We start from the raw sequence: 16598 nt of genomic DNA on the forward strand, positions 1-16598 counted from the left end.
CTGACAGGACTTTACAATTTAGTAGCTAAATGTGTGAGTTTATGTGCAAGTCAGTTAAGGTATGATCATTATTTACAATTTGAGTGTGTGATTGTAATTGCGAAAAGTGCTTGCAAGCTGCCCATCCAGCTGTGTTCAAGTCTCACAGAACAAGATTCAGACACACGTGTGAGTGTGTGTGAGTGTGTGTGAGTGTGTGTGAGTGTGTGTGTGTGTGTGTGTGTCCGTGGGAAGGGTTCTCATATGTCTAAAGGTTAATTACACTTTTTAAACTGATGTATGGAAGCCTGTCTAAAGGTAGCACTCATGCATATAAATGGGATGAAGCTCCCACTCAAGTATGTGTTCAGTTAGCTGTGGTAAGTGGGTTGAAGGATTTTGTGTTTTGCCCCCCCCCAATAATGTTTTACACCTCTAGAAATGTATGTGTTTGTGATTGTTCATTTATGATGAGGACATGACAGATGTGAATTCATCATAGTTGCTCAAAAGTTTTTGCAATAACTTCAGCCAAATCTGCATCTCGTCTTACCTAAACACATACACGCACACGCGCACGCGCACGCGTGTCCATGCACACAGAGCCAGCTGGCTCCTATACATTTAATAATGAACAGACACAGTGTGAGTGAGCAAAGGTGGGCTCCTCATTAGCATCAAAGAGAACAGAACAGCAAATATACACTCCTCTTTTTCCCTATCCCGGCTGTTTCTTCCAAGTCCTCAGATGTTTTTAATGTTGGGTGTATATCAGCCAGGTTTATGTGTGCAGAATAAACGGATTTAGCATCCTGTTATAATGTATACCTTGGAACATCTGCAACAATCTGGTTTTCTTTCCAGACATCTACAGATTTGCCTCACTGTGCGTCTGTATCGCTACATGCCACTCTGTGACTGTGTGTACAGTCTGGTGAATGTTAGCATGCAGGACAAACTCAGGTGGTAGAGGAGAGCAGTGCAAACCTGGTAGTGATTACAGTTTGAGTGCCTGGTAATGATACAGACTTCTCTCCTTCAATGGGGCCTCTCCATTTCTTTGGCTCACCCTCTATTGAAAGCTTTATAAAATCTTTGGTGGAAACCCAAAACCACCAAATCTGTGTGGGCCACATCATCAAACATTATTGGGAGTCTGGTGAGAGTGTTATTGCAGAATCGTTGAGACTACGAGAGACGCCCTTTTTGTTATGATCCTTTAAAGCTGGTGGTTAGTTGTGAGTGATGATCTTGTATTGGAGTATTAGAATGCAAAAGGGTGAGAGGGCAGCCACCAATGTCTGTGTGTCTGCCTATTTTTGCACTCCAATTGTTAAGCCACGGTGTAGAAAAATATGTTTATTAGTGCTGAAAGTTATTAATCAATCTATTTTAATGGTAAAATCACTAGTCACTCCACCAAAAAGTAAAACTTCCAAACACTCCTCTAAACAGACCACCCCAACCCCTCTGCTTCCCTCAGCGGATGGAAGGCTGCACTAATGGACAGATGTGTTACTGTGATAAAAAGCAGCCAGTGGAGCTTACTTTTAACCACAGACACATCAGATATGGTTACATCCCCCCTATATGGAGCCTTTATGAGAGTAATCTGACTCTAGATCAGTGGTTAACCTTGACCCTTTGTCGCCCATGATGGGGTCTGCTTTAAGACCTGATTGAAGTTTCTTACCATGTAAACTCAGTCACACTGGCTTTAGGATATAGGACACATGGAACATGCAGCATGTGTGATGTTGCCTCCTGGTGAGAAAAGCCGTTGCTTTTCATGTTGGACAGGTTAGAGTTTAAACACACCTGACCACAATTTGAGCTGACTGTGATTTTATGACCAACCAGGTGGTGGTAAGGAGGGAGGGGGTTGTGCATGTATGTCTGTATCCTGCTGTTCTCTGTGTGTAGCCATAGCATGTCGGGTCAGTAGGCTAGCCAAAAGTGTGATCTAGTTTCAGTGATAACAGGCGTCCCGGCTTTGATGTTGCAGTCACTCTCTGACGAAGCTGAAGTTTGTGTTTCAGGCTGAGGGGCATAACCCAGACACAGGGGTCAGATGGGAGGTGTATTGGGGGTTGGAAAAGTGTTTGAGGAAAGAAAGAGAGATGAATTGTGGGATAGGGGCCAGAGCTGTGTGGGTGATGGTACAGACATGCTGTTCACAGTGTGGGCCATTGGCAAAGGTGTTTACACAAATAGTTCCTCAGATGATTTGTGTTGATGCACATTTTTGTATTTTTTGTGTATAGCCTCCACACACACACACACACACACACACACACACACACACACACACCATTAAATGTCATTTTGTGTAAGAACACAGCTGAAAGTATTTTATGTGTTTTATTGGAAAACCAATATTTCAGGCCATGAAAGGTAAACAGTACCTTGGTTATTATCCATATATTAGAATTTTTACTCACTAAAACACAGGCTGTGAAATGCTGATTGATAAAATGAAGAACAGAAAATCTATCAATTAGAGTTAAGTGTCGAAAGCTGGACATGGTTGATTGAGGCTGCATTAGGTCTGAATTAGTGCCCGTGCTGCGTGCATGCCTGGAGGCAAGCATGCAGCAAAGAAGCAGGGTGGATGCCTCCTGGCATTGAGGAGGACAGACACAGACATGCACAAATGTACATATGAATAAACAGACACACACAGACCAATTTGTATTGAGTGGAAGCCATTAACAGAGGTAAAATTTTGATTCCCAAACCCACTGCCCCTCCTCCCCTCGGAAACGCTTGCAGCACAATCCACAAACTGCCACAAACTGTCACCCAACCCCCTTCCCCCAGCTCTTTCTCAAACACTCAACCCCTCCCTGTCAGCTCCATATAACCATTCCGTCCTCCTCCTCCCCATACTCCCAATCCAGCCAATCAGCCCCTTGTCTGCTTGTTAACTGTCACGCCAGGGTGACAGCAGGACCTCTCCTGACTGATCACTGACTGATAAAGCTCGGAGGCAACATCTGACAGAATAGCTAGAAGATAGAATAGACAGAAACAGTGGACAGCAGTGTATCTGCAGGTTCATAAAACTCAGAAAAAGTCTGTGGTTTAAGTTATATCACTTTCTAAAACCTTCAAATAAAATGGAGGAGATCCACTTTACATTATACATTATTAACAAAGCCCTGGTGAATGAGAGAGATTGCTGATGTAAAGAAGGAGCAGTTCTATAGGAAACCACAGGTAGTTGCTTAAAGTAAGTGAGGAGAATAAATGGCACTGCAGGGGTCCCAGTGCTCATTAACAGCGACTACAATCCCTATAGCATTCACTCTACAGTGCTATATGCTAGTATATTGCTCATGCTTTTGCCCCCATCTGTATTCATGATATGCACTGGAGTTTGTGTATCTCCTCAGAAAAAAAAGTGAAGCCACTGCTAAGAATAACATCACAGCAGGAGAAAGGCAGCTTAGTAATTCATGATAACACACGCAGTGTTCAAACAATCATTAAAACACTCTGACTGAGGCTTAATAGGATCAAAAGCAAACAACAATAACACTCACAATAATGTGTCATTGTTTACAGCCACTGTCTATGCATATATGGTGAGAGAAAGGCACAGACAAGAAGGGATTAATACCAGATAACTGGCTAGACGGGGCACTGCAGATAGCCATATCACCAGTGGCGTCTAAAGAGATTTAGAAGAAAAGGTGTGAAAGGAGGACAATGAAGAAAAGAGAAAGAAAAAGAGAGCAATCAAATAATAATGATGACTTTCAGAATGCGACGTTCACTAATACTACAGCAAAGCTAATGCTCTCACCCATGTTTACTTCACTGCTTCTCCGCGATTAATGACATTTTCTATCGTTCCCTCAGGCTCAGGTCAATCATGTCTGTCATTTCTATTTTTATTATTCTATGAACTTTTGGGTTTGTTGGTTCTCTTTTCCTTGTTGTTGTTATTTTTTTTTTTCAGTTTAGATCTTAGAAACTATCTATAACAGTGCCAGGGTGCTGCACCTTTGTTCAGCTCCCTTAGGTAGTATATTCTGTTATAGCTGGTTTAAAAATAGGATGATTATTCAGAAACCACAGCATTATTTTGTCTATCAGACCACAGCGCCAATGAAGTCAGAATTCTGTTCTCATCTACGGTCATAGCTTACGGGCAAAGAAAGCTAATGTTTACCAGCACAACCAGGGAACCATCATATAAACACTCATTTGTCATACATGTATGCATCCGTTATCTGTGTGTGTGTGCTATCATGTATGATGGCTTTAAAGGAAAATGCCAAATATATATGGTGTGTAAAAGCTGGCAAGTATGTGTGATTAGTAGAAGTGAGGTGCTCTGTGCAGTGTGTGTGTGTGTGTGTGTGTGTGTGTGTGTGTGTGTGTGGTGGATGGGGGAGGGGGGGGTTCAAGGTGACTAAGTGTACACTGGTCAGCGTGGGGGGAAGTACTGCCAGACAAACTTAAGTCATCTGGTCGGTTTATGAGTTCCCTCTCAACATAACTGAATCATGAGTGTTGAAGAAATCATCCACTCAGCACTGAGCCTTATTTGGGCCAATACAGCTGGGGGCTTATATGAGCTCACTGGTTTACCAGAGAAGTGGCTGTCTACTATAACTCCATTGCAGTTGAATACAAGTTTCTGTTACCTTGTTGGGGTTATACAGATTTTCATGTACCAAGCATATAGATAGAAGTTGAACTATTTATCATTTTTTCTTCACAGGCCATTCCTGCTGCTGCCACCTCTGATGGAGTGGATGAGAGTGGCCATAGTTCATGCTGAGCATCGCAAGAGTCTGTTGGTGGACAGTGATGATGTCAGACAGACCGCCCGGCTTCTCCTTCCAGGACTGGACTGTGAACCAAGACAGTTGAAGTAAATGAGAACACACACATGTACTCACTAGGGTTGTCCTGCTGGATTTTTAAACTTGACATGGCAACGTAAAGCTAGACACAGCAATATGAGCTCTAACAGAAAGCATTAACATAATTTCTGAGCTTCTGTAATTGCTGGAAATTTTTAAATCTAAACCTTATCAATGTCTAATACCTAATTTTAGTTTTTTTGACTCCAGTGTCACATCAACTATGTGTGTTTGAGGTTAGTCTAATTAGCTGAGAAGAAACAAAACATAATTGCCAAGACAGTGTTGTGCTTCCAGATGTGTTTTTCCTTTAACCCTTGAACTATCGGCTTGTAATTTAATTGGGTATCACTAACACATAATTACAAACCGCATACAATATATTAATGACTGTTCAAGGGCTGTAATGTGGCTCATTGACCTTTTCATGAAGTGTACCATCATTTCTAAAGAGAAGCATCAGATGCAAATATACAAAATGCATGAGCCGCAAGGAAATTGGAAAACATTTTTCCAGCGCTCAATGTCTTATATTTTATCTTTTTGAGTGGAGAACACGCCTTCTCAGACCCAGTCAGTTACCTCTCAGAAACTGAAGATGAGCTTGTCATTTATTATCTTACTCTTTGTGTCTCTGTCTCCGTCAGGCCTGAGTGTTGCTTTAGTTCCTTCAAGCGTCTGGACTCCAAAGCTGCCACAGACAAGTTCCATCTAGACTTAGGTTTTCGGATGCTCAACTGTGGACGCACAGACCTTATAGGCCAAGCCATCGATCTGCTGGGGCCAGACGGGGTCAACAGCATGGATGACCAGGTACTCAACATCTATCTCTTTGTATTTGTATGCGAACATGTGAATATTGCAGCAGTATACATGGGAAATCACATCCAAAAATAATTTTAAGGCACTACTTCATCAATTTATTTCTCCTTTTTTCATCTATTCGTGGTGCTCTTTTTTTTTTTTTTTTTTGTTCTTCACTCAGGGGATGACCCCTCTGATGTATGCCTGCGCAGCTGGAGATGAGGCCTTAGTCCAGATGTTGATCGATGCTGGGGCCAACCTTGACGTGGCGGTACATATGCTTAAACAATTTCGACAGATGGACAGATTTATTTAAATGCTGCACATTATGTATACTTCTACAACTACACACAGGGGATGTATCCATTTTAAAGCACCTACATTTACAGGGGCTCTAATGACTGTAATCTTTTCTTTGTTTTTTCTTGAGAATATGATCTTAGTCTGTGAAACTGATTTGTCCTGTGCTGGCAGGTTCCACCATGCTCCCCAAAGCACCCCTCTGTGCATCCTGATAGTCGACATTGGGCAGCCCTCACCTTCGCTGTGCTGCATGGACACATCTCTGTTGTGCAGGTTGGAAACGCATACACACACATTTAGAACTCACCAGATGTAGCTAGTGTAGAAGTGCCTCTTTTGACATGCGTCCTGGCTGGGGCACTGTTTACTTGAGGGGAAAAGTCCTGCTATATGTGGACAATAAATGCCGGTTTTCCTACATAATCCTGAGCTAACTGTTTTTATGAGACCAGTCCTTTCAAAAGTGGATTGTCAAATGTGAGGTCAGAGGTCAGGCCATAAGTAAGTTACAGGATGTCAAACATTGCTTAATATAACAGATGTGATGTGTCTCTACAGCTCCTTTTGGATGCAGGGGCCAATGTGGAGGGGGCCGCAGTCCGCAATGGACAGGAGAGCACGGCAGACACCCCACTGCAGCTGGCTTCAGCAGCAGGTGGGCAAACACACATGCACATACATACTCACACGCAATACAACACAAGGCACAGCTGATGCGAGAGAATTATCTGACTTACAGTAGGTCTGTGTTCTCATCTGATTTACAGTAGATAAATTACTACTTACTACTAAATTATACAGGCAGCAAGTCTGTGGGAGGGTCAAGCAAATGAAAAGATGAATGAATGAAAGCCTCTGTAGTAATATTCAGCAAAAAAAACTAATGGCTCTCACAATTATCAGTCACAAATACAGTAGTGTGTTAGTTTACCAAAAGACCACCAAGAGTAACACAGGACTGAGCTGTGAATGACACAACGGCTGCAGGATCGAGGAAACGGGAGGGTAAATGGAGGCACAGTGAGGAGCAGAGTGCTGCTTGTGGTTGTTTAGAAGCCTCTGGGCAGCATTCCTCTGTGGGATCATCTGAAAGCCACACATAGCTCTAGTAAAAGAGACACATGCTGTGCATAGCAGCTATGACAGCATGTAAATAGTAGTTAATATGAATGCGTTTGCTTGTTTGAAAAAGCAAAATAAAGTATTATAAAACGTCATTGATCCAGAGAGTATAACTACACTAATGAACTTTAAAATAAGCAAAGAAACAGTAAAAGCTCAGAAATATCGGTGGAAAAAACACGAGAATAGATTACTAAAAGCATGGCTGGGCAAACAGTGAAGTTATTTATGGATGATACTAGTAAAAACATTTTATTTATATGTCTTTTGGAGCTGTCTCTGTATGTAATTGACTGTTTATGTGCTTCCCAGGCAACTATGAGATGGTGAGTTTGCTTCTGGCACGGGGTGCCGACCCCTTATCCAAGACCCACGATGGAAATGCCCTGACGTCTTCTCTCTATGAAGACATGAACTGCTTCAGTCATGCCGCCGCACATGGACACAGGTATGTCCCCCTCAGTCTGACCTGAAAACAGAATGTTGACCACAGATGCTCACTAAAGGCTCTGATGAACTGTAATCATTTGGCCTCCTGCCTGCAGAGAAGAAAGTAACAGAAATAACACAATGTCTTCATACTTATATAAGCCATATCATATCAGACTATGAAAGCGAGTTTAGGGTCTCCTTCTCTTAGGAGTCTATCTGTCTCTGAACACCAGTTGGTAGAGTAAACCTCTCTCCACCTGTTCACCGTGTGTATGTGTGAACACAACATAGACTCAACACTACACATTCCACACTGAGGGAGACAGATTATGTAATCAGAGAGGAGGGCAGAGGGTCACAGAAACAAAGGTATGTTTTGCAGTTAGGGCATAAAATTAATGTTTTCATGCTTTTTTTTTCTTTGTTCTTTCCTTCCCTCCTTGTATGTCCTCTTTCTTCCCACCTCCTTCCTCCCATTTATCTTGTCAGGAACGTGCTGAGAAAGCTACTGACTCAGCCCCAACAAGTTAAAGAGGATGTCCTGTCTCTGGAGGAGATCTTAGCTGAGGGGGTGGAGGGTGAGGAGGCGGGGATCTGCCCTTTCCTCCCTCTCTCCCCCCTCCCTACCCCTTCTTCTGGCCCTGGGGCCCTGCCAGAGGTGGGCATACCCAGGCTCTGCAAGGCCAGGATGAAGGCTCTGCAAGAGGCCAGCTACTACAGCGCTGAGCACGGCTACCTGGATGTCACTATGGAGCTACGAGCTATGGGTAACTATCAGATAGCAAGAAAAGGATGGGCTTACTATTCAAATTGTGCTTACTTTGGATTAAGGAAAACAAAAAAAAATTCCACTCTTTCTCACCAGGTGTACCATGGAAACTACATGTGTGGCTGGAATCTCTGCGTTGTGCCCAGCAGCAGTCCAGGGCAGGAGTCACCCTTTCCCTCCTCAGAGAGTTCACCACGATCAGAGAAGAGGACTACTGTGAGGAGTTGGTTACCATCGGCTTGCCCCTCATGTTCAATATCTTACGTACAACCAAGGTACCGTCAAACTCAAACCTCAGTGTGTCTGCTTGTCTTCCTCTTTGTTTTTTCCGCTTCATGGACATCCTTATCATCAATCATATAAAAGCAAGAAATTAGTTTTCTTGAGATATAATTCCCTCCTCCCTCCTGTTCATTTTCTTCCAGAATGATGCCATTATCCAGCAGTTGGCGGTTATTTTTAGTCACTGTTTTGGCCCAGCACCCCTTCCAGCCGTCCCTGAGATGAAGGCAACTCTTTCAGCACAGTTGGGTAAGGAAACTATGATTCGTGCATGCTTGTGAACAGACATAGCTCAGTGTTTTATATTGGAAGACTGGAATGGCGTTATGTTGACAATCTTCAATGGTTGGAGGGCTACAACAAACAATTATTTTCATTGTTGACTAATCTGCTGATTATTTCTTTATTAATAGATAATTAATTTAGTATATAAAATGTCAGGAAATACTAAAAAATGTCCACCACAATTTCCTAAAGCCAAAGGGATGTCATCAAATTGCTTGTTTTGTTCAACGAACCGTCCAAAACCCAAAGATAATCAGTTTACTGTCACGTAAGACAATACAAGCACCAAATCCGCACATTGGAGAAGCTGGAACTATTGCATGCATATTGTGCATTCTGCTTAAAAATGTACTTGAATGATTAATCGATTATCAAAATAGTTCCTCATTAAATTTATACCAGCTGACTAATCATGACCAGACTGACTTCCCCGTTACGAGAAAGCTCTGTGTTTGAAAAAAAGTGAATGGAGTTGTATAGACGTGCCAATGTGGTTTTCTGCAGACCCCCACTTCCTGAATAACCGGGAGATGTCAGATGTGACGTTTGTGGTAGAGGGGAAACCGTTCTACGGTCACAGAGTGCTGCTCATCACTGCTTCTGACAGGTGAGTGCAGACAGGTTCACACTGGACAGAAGAGATACATTACCCTACTAAGATACAGTGGTCTTTAAAAAAAAATCTTAAGGGGTTTTGACAAAGATATATTTGTTTTTCTTTTAGATTCAAGTCTCTGCTGGCGTCTTCTGGCCCAGATGGAAGCCCCAACAAGGAGGTTGAGATTGGTGACGTCAAGTACAACATTTTCCAGGTAACAGATATTTTCTTTATTCCCCCCCATTTCCAGAAAATAGCTCCTCGGTTATATTGTTACAACGAAGGTTGATGGTTGCTGTTCTGACTTGTTCCTAAATGAGATCTTTGACCTATCTGCAGATGATGATGTCATACCTGTACTGTGGAGGAACAGAGTCGCTGAAAACTAAAGTGCCTGACTTGTTGGAGGTGAAAATCACTAAACAGATGCACACCTGACTTTTCATCTTATGAATAGAAACATTAAGATTAAATTATATACATAATAAAGAACAGCAACTTCCTGCCCAACCTGGCACTTATTAATGCACCTATGCAGTTTGTTTCTGAGGTTTACCGTTCACAGTGATATGTTGGATTTACAATGATGCCTTGTTGATGCCGTGTATTCATGTGTACTCCAGTAAAGGGGTTTTTAAGGAAAATTGAATTTGCAATCCCACAGATTTAAAGAACATTTACAGTTTAACCTTACTGGAACTGTAAACAAAGGTGAACATACCTTGCATACACAACAGTAGTAATTACAGCAGGTGAAAGTTTGAAAAGAAGTACAATTCAGACAATGTTTAACACTCGGGATAGTAAGTCCAACGTTCATCTTTAATTTAAAATAAATTATTCTGATAATTGGCCAAATTTGGCTGGATAATGAGCCAAAATATTATATTATATAATGTAATGGCAAAGTATAAAAAGCCACACTGTTAAAAAAAAAAAGAAAAAGAAAAAATAATTGTCCTTTAATTATGTGTCCATGCTCTGGCTTTCTGTGTGTTACTGATTGTCATATGACAGTGTATCTGTATGTAGTGTTAACATTTGCTGGTGTTTTCTCCTGCAGTTGTTGTCAGCTGCCAGTCTGTTCCAGCTGGGGGCGTTACAAAGACACTGTGAACTCATCTGCTCTCGTCACATCAACCTGGACAATGCAATCAGCATCTACAAGACAGCCAAGGTAACACGCACCGAGAAGCCTGGATCGTATTGCACTGTTATGTGATCTATGCAAATAAGTATAGAAAGCTTTACTGTATAGCAGAGCAGTGCTCCATGTCAGCCTCTGTAACTGAGGTATCTCACAGAAGGAGAGAGTGTTTATTAAATTGCAAACAGATCTTTATTATATACAAACTACATTTTTTCAGTATCATTATTGAGAGGATTTTATCGCACACATCAATTGGGAAATCAAATGTACTGCACACGATTCGGGATTTTACATGATAAATGGCCTCCATTCTATGCTGAAAAGCATTTTTTTTTATGTGGAAAAAATACATAACCACTATATTGTCCTCTCTTTTTCCAGGCCCACAGTTCATTGGCGTTGAGCTCATTCTGTGAAGGTTACTTCTTACAGCAGATGCCTGCTCTGCTGGAGAGAGAGGGCTTCAGGAGCCTGTTGTTGGGACCCCCCGGGGCCCGACAAGGGAACAACCCCTCTTCCACTCTGGTTCATAGCCGGGGAGACTCACCTCTGGAAGAGCTGGAGGCCACCCTGGCTCAACGACTACGCTCTCTCTACGTCACCTCCCGAGTCTGAGGACAACAGGATGGATGCTGAGAAAAAGAGAGGATAGAAATAAGTGGAAGAATGTGGCAGCATTGGAGCGGAAGTTTCATTTAATCACTGATACAGGATCAGATCTTTAGAGAGATGTCTAAGTGGTTGGAGAAAATATGTTTTCTTAGTAATATCTGATCCTGGCTCTGGTAATAAGCAACTTCCACAGTACTCTGAAGTGGGGCACAGATCAGTGAATTATTGGGCAGCATAGACTTTGCTGCTCTGTGGACAATTCAGTGTTTCAGATTTTGTGCCAAGCACCCCATCTTGACATTTATTACAGTGTACAGCATGTTAATTAAGAAAAAAAAAAAACTGGACAATGTGATGCTTTTCTCCAAGGCTCGGGAAGCTTAAATGGAGAAGCAACAGATGGATGCAACAGGTGGCAACTCTGAATCATGAAACACTGCTGCCCTCTAATGGACAAAACTGGCAAAATTAACAATTGCCATGGAGGACTGGGATCAGTGGCACCCGCCAAGTTCTGACTGAAGCTATGTAAAGTGTTGATAGACTGAAGCATCTATTGAAGAATCAAGTGAGGCAGCCATGCTGGACCTTTGGCTTTGTCCCATTTCAACTAATAATGCAGAGTGGGAGGAAGTAGGTAGACTCAGTGCCACCAGCACTGATGTAAACTCTGACTTAACAAATGTCCTTTTTATGTAACTGTGTGTTTTTTATTTTTTATTTTTAAAAAAGTAAGACCAGAGAAACACAACACTTGCTGAAGAGTGGGATGGACATTTTCTATTTAATGAGGAAAAAAAAAAAGATGTGAGAGTATTTAATGGGGTTTTCCCTTTTTATTTTGTTTTTATTCCAAGCAAATTATTAATATTGTTAAAGTTTTTGTGTAGCTTTTGTTTTTTTTGTTTTTTTCAGGTACACTCTAACAGTTAATTAAGCTTATGTATGCTGAGGTTTATGCTTCTACACAGGTACAGCAGCAGAATCCAACATGGGATTTGGACTAGATAAAGTCTGTTTTAATGCTGATTATTGTAATAAACCTGATTAACAAAATTTGTCACTTTTTTACCTGTAACAACTATTCCAAACCAGTTCATTGCCACCTGGTTGTGTGAATTGGTATAGACTCACCTGAAATTAGGAAAACATCACAAAACATCGCACAAACCTGCAACACGGAGGGCATTACATGTGCAATAAATAAGTAAATAAAAACACATTACAGGAATTGCTGGGAAGGTGAATTGATGTACTACATTAATATTAAGTGCTATAAAGTAATGACAGCTTTAGAACACTGATTATATATATATATATATATATACACATACACTTTCAGGTCTGCATTTACCCATACATGTACGAGAAGGAAAACAAACACACCATAACTGAATGAGTTTATTCGTTTCAGCACTGAAGATGCTCACAGTTATGTTATATGGGGATTACATCAGTCAGTTTTATTCCTGCTCTGTCAAAGGGCCGCTCTGGGCCTCAGAATCATTGGATGTCCTTAGTGCTGCTAGCTTCCCATTGTAGAAAACAGAAAGGAGGGTGAACAACAGGGTATTGCTTTGTGTTTGTAGTACTGATATCCCCTCCCTGTGCCTCTTCTACCTACAGGTAGAGCGAGCCCAGACCTCCGAGCCTTCTAGAGAGAGGTACAGAGTAAAGGAAGCATCGTTCAAAAACTTTGTGCACAAGATAGGAGGAGGAGGAAGGGAAAGATCAGTAGGAGGAAGGGGACAACTTAAAAAAAAAAAAAAAAAAAAGAGAAGGCCAGAAATAAAAGCAGAGAGGGTGAAAAGTAAGGGACAGAGGGGAAATTTAAAACATTAAAAGGTAGTTTAGTGGAGAGAGAATCAATGAAGGCTGAGAGAAGGAGTGAGTTTGGCATGGAACATTAACACTAAAGCCATGCAAAGAAAAGCTCATGTTTGACATGCACACAGCAATACAAGCTAAAAGCATAGAGCAGGAATCCCCAGCATGGTTGAGGAGACAATCAACCCCCAAGGTTTGTCTGTCTATTTACAAAGAGAAGTAGAAGACTGGGATCTGTGGCGTCCTTCTCCTCAGGTCTGGCCTACACGTACAATAATATGAAACTGACAAATATCGATAGAAGAGCATATTCCCTCTCCAAAAAGAGGCTAAGTCTACATTCTTAAATTACTGGTAAATCATTTTTTCAAGAGTTCCCACAAGTTCTCTTTCCCTCTTCAGAGAGGTCAGGGTAAAGAGAATTTGTGACTTCTGTTAAAGTCAGACCAAAACCAAAGAAAAGAAAGTTTGTTTTTTCTTCAAATGTTGCCCCATTTACGAACACACAAGAGGGTAATAAATAACATTCAACTGACCTAACAGCTTTGTTCATATAAATAGCCAAGTAATAATAAATTAGGAAATCAAACAGTGAGATGAACAAACATGAATAAATAAAGACAAAAATACAAAAATATCCACAATTGCATTTATCATGTCATTGTTTTTTTTTGTTCCTCTACTCCTACTGCTGGTAAGTGAGACTAAGAGAGAGGTGTAAATGGAAAACCAAAGACAACGTGCTGCAGATAACAGGGAACAGGAATGTTTGGATCATTATTAGGTCAATCAAACAAAGACAGAAATGATCATGTAACAAAAATACACAGAAGATTTTAAAACAACGGTATGTGGCAGGTGCAGGTTTACCAACCTGTCCCTATGGTATCTAAACATAGTGTCACAACTAGACATTTCTTTTTATTTTTTTTACATAAGAAATGATATCAGTCTGTACAACAGAATAGATCATTCATTTTAAATACCCACATACCCACCCATGTCCCTCCCCCCGAACCTTATACTATCATATCATCTCCCCCACTGTCCCCCTGCCCTGTTCTGCTCACAACCTGCTCCTCTCTGAAATCACAATTCCAGTCCATATGCAGCAATAGTATTAAGTCTAATAAAGTCAGTTAGTATTTGAAACCCAGTTGTCCACAAAGAAAGTACATTAAAAAGCAAACAAATACAATCCAGCAAGCATCCGCGTCGGCTGTTTGGGCTTTCCACAAAACTCCTCCTCCTTCTCTCCTCCTCTGAATCAGTCAGTTTTTTCTGCGAGTCCTCTTTTTGTTGTTGTTGTTGTTGTTGCTGTTGTTGTTCATGTTCTTGTGAATACATCCCAGAGTTTTCTGTGCATACTGGACCTGTGCATGTATGCATGTGTGTGTTTTTTTGTATGTAGTGTCTTTTTGTAAAATGCTTGTTTTCCATTTAATCAATGCTCCTTGAGCTCGATAAGTGGAAAGGGGCCAGTTGGTGAAGGGAGTTTGCGTTTTTGTTTCATTGGGATGTGTGTGGATGAGTTGTGCACGTGTGTGTTTGTATGTTTCCAAAATGGGGTACACTAAAGGTATTTTCAACTATGTCTACTGATGGCTGCCAGAGGTGTAGGAAGGGCGCAGAGGGATATGAAGGTAGAAGTCTGCGTGAAGGGTCTGTTTCCATGGTAACCCCCCCACCCCCTTCTGAGCACACCTCTAAAAGCAGTCCTCCGTCAACAAATGTCCGTCTCTCTCGGCACGCTTGGGGAGGGGGGGTGGAGGGGTGGTCGAGGGAGGGCGAACGGAGCAGGGAGCAGGAGGACGGACTTAATAGGTTTTCTGGATAATTCCTGGTATCAGAAACAAGTCAGGTCATCACACAGGTTAGCGGCAAGGGAGCAAAAAAAACAGAGCAAGGGCCACAGGTGATTACAGTGTTGGAGTGGAGGGATGGATGATAATGGTGGACACTGGGTAATGAAAAGGGCAATGGAAGAACAGGAGTGTGTTTTTCATGTAAGTGCAGTATGCTGTGTAAAATATCACTTTGATTCTCTCAATATAATTCTATCTATATAAAGTCATTTTATACAAAAAAAGTCCGTAAATTATTATATACAGTACATCTAGCTATGTACAGATAGAATATTCTCTTTGCGCCGCTGGCTTATAGTGATACTGGGATGGGTTTTAGCACTGGCTCAACTACACAGTGTCTCAATTTAAGACTCATCCTGTGTCCCCACAGACGCCACCGACAACTTGGCTCTGTCTCGGCCCGCAGCGGGGCATTTGGTGTCATTAAGTTCTGGCTCGTGCCTCCGGGCGTGCATGGGCGAGGGGCAGTGCTTGGAGGGCGTGCCAGAGGGGTAGGGCACCTGTCCGTTCTTCTCGTCTGAAAAAAGTTGTTTAATTACGTCAAAGAAGTTACTCAATGGGCTGCCTAGGTACACAGACGGGAAGAGAAGAGGACAAAAAAAAGGGGAAAGAGAGAAGAAAGAGAACAAACAGACTAATGAACAGTGGGGTTCACAGGATAGAGACGCGGCTACAGGTCACACAGAGCAAGCAGAGGCGAGGAGGAGGAGCAACAGACACAGCGAGGATGAGAGTTGCTGGAGCTGGCATGATGGGACTATAATGTTTGAGCTCCCATAAAACATGCGTTTGTTACAGCACAACCAATGAAAACACACAAGTAGCCATTTCATCTCAGACTAGAAATTATGGCAAATAGTGGGGCTGAAGTCAATACAGACCTCTGTAGACTGATACTACAGTAAAATTCTTTAACATATAGACTGTAGGCTGTAGAAATAGTAAGCTTGCTGTGTTATCTGTGTGCCCAAGCAGGTGTGGCCAGCCAACGGCAGGACAGACGATGGAAGGACAATGAGAAAGCTTGGAGCTTCAAGACACAGTTGCCCTTGAAGTATTAAAAAAACAAACAAAAATCAAAACAAAGCAAACAGTGTGCCCTCTCCTTTTGCCTAAGCTAATCATTCGTGGAGTTTTTGAGTTTTTGCAGACGTCATTTTATTGCTGAAGGGCAACGTGAACCTCGGAAAATCAGATGATGGAGGCTGTCTGTCATGTGGCTATTATACCAAGAGAAATGCATCTAACACAGAAACCTGAGTTCAGAGCTTTATACTTCATCTTACTATAAAACCTGGCCAAAGACATCACACACACCGGGAGGCTGCATCATCACCGTGCCACTCTCTGAAGTAAGAAAAACTCCAACTCATGAGATTTCACTATAATAGTGTCAAAACTGTGATGAGTTGCATTTAAGTCATAAAAACTGTTTCAACTTCATGCTGTAGGCTGAATGAAATGGGTGGATATGCTAAATCATACAGGTTTATTTCTCCCATGTACGCATGCAGTGAAACACGCTGACTTTTTCTGCAGTGCCTTAATGGTCCCACTGCAGGCAGGCATGTTCTTTTTTTTTTTTTTTTTTTTTTTTTTTTTTAAATGGTGCACACACAGCACATCTCTTGGAACTATCAGTCACAAACAGAACTCTTTTCTGAATACTTGGCAAAAGAGCCATTTGCAC

The 16598-nt window shown here is 41.8% G+C and overlaps 2 protein-coding genes across 6 annotated transcripts in view; one reads left to right on the forward strand and one right to left on the reverse strand.

The window, feature by feature from the left end:
• abtb2b (ankyrin repeat and BTB (POZ) domain containing 2b) overlaps nt 1-12286 on the forward strand; it is a 45989-nt gene extending 33703 nt beyond the window's left edge. For both annotated transcript variants that reach the window (XM_040132560.1, XM_040132561.1), the window contains exons 4-17: nt 4712-4864; nt 5504-5669; nt 5842-5931; nt 6135-6236; nt 6522-6618; nt 7398-7533; nt 8007-8284; nt 8383-8561; nt 8712-8817; nt 9358-9460; nt 9578-9665; nt 9791-9859; nt 10515-10628; nt 10983-12286. In XM_040132560.1, coding sequence (XP_039988494.1) covers nt 4712-4864; nt 5504-5669; nt 5842-5931; nt 6135-6236; nt 6522-6618; nt 7398-7533; nt 8007-8284; nt 8383-8561; nt 8712-8817; nt 9358-9460; nt 9578-9665; nt 9791-9859; nt 10515-10628; nt 10983-11216 — 1915 coding nt within the window. In that variant the 3' untranslated portion in view covers nt 11217-12286. The remainder of the gene's footprint in view (nt 1-4711; nt 4865-5503; nt 5670-5841; nt 5932-6134; nt 6237-6521; nt 6619-7397; nt 7534-8006; nt 8285-8382; nt 8562-8711; nt 8818-9357; nt 9461-9577; nt 9666-9790; nt 9860-10514; nt 10629-10982) is intronic.
• The window catches only part of LOC120793012 (serine/threonine-protein kinase BRSK2), a 165389-nt gene continuing 159913 nt past the window's right edge, over nt 11123-16598 (reverse strand). The window contains exon 19 of one of the 4 annotated variants that reach the window (XM_040132565.1): nt 11123-11233. In XM_040132565.1, coding sequence (XP_039988499.1) covers nt 11184-11233 — 50 coding nt within the window. In that variant the 3' untranslated portion in view covers nt 11123-11183. Of the gene's footprint in view, nt 11234-14084; nt 15474-16598 lie in introns of those variants that run through there. The other 3 variants (XM_040132566.1, XM_040132564.1, XM_040132562.1) reach the window with 3 other exon arrangements.

This window comes from Xiphias gladius, chromosome 8 (assembly GCF_016859285.1).
Source record: "Xiphias gladius isolate SHS-SW01 ecotype Sanya breed wild chromosome 8, ASM1685928v1, whole genome shotgun sequence".
NCBI lineage: Eukaryota > Metazoa > Chordata > Actinopteri > Istiophoriformes > Xiphiidae > Xiphias > Xiphias gladius.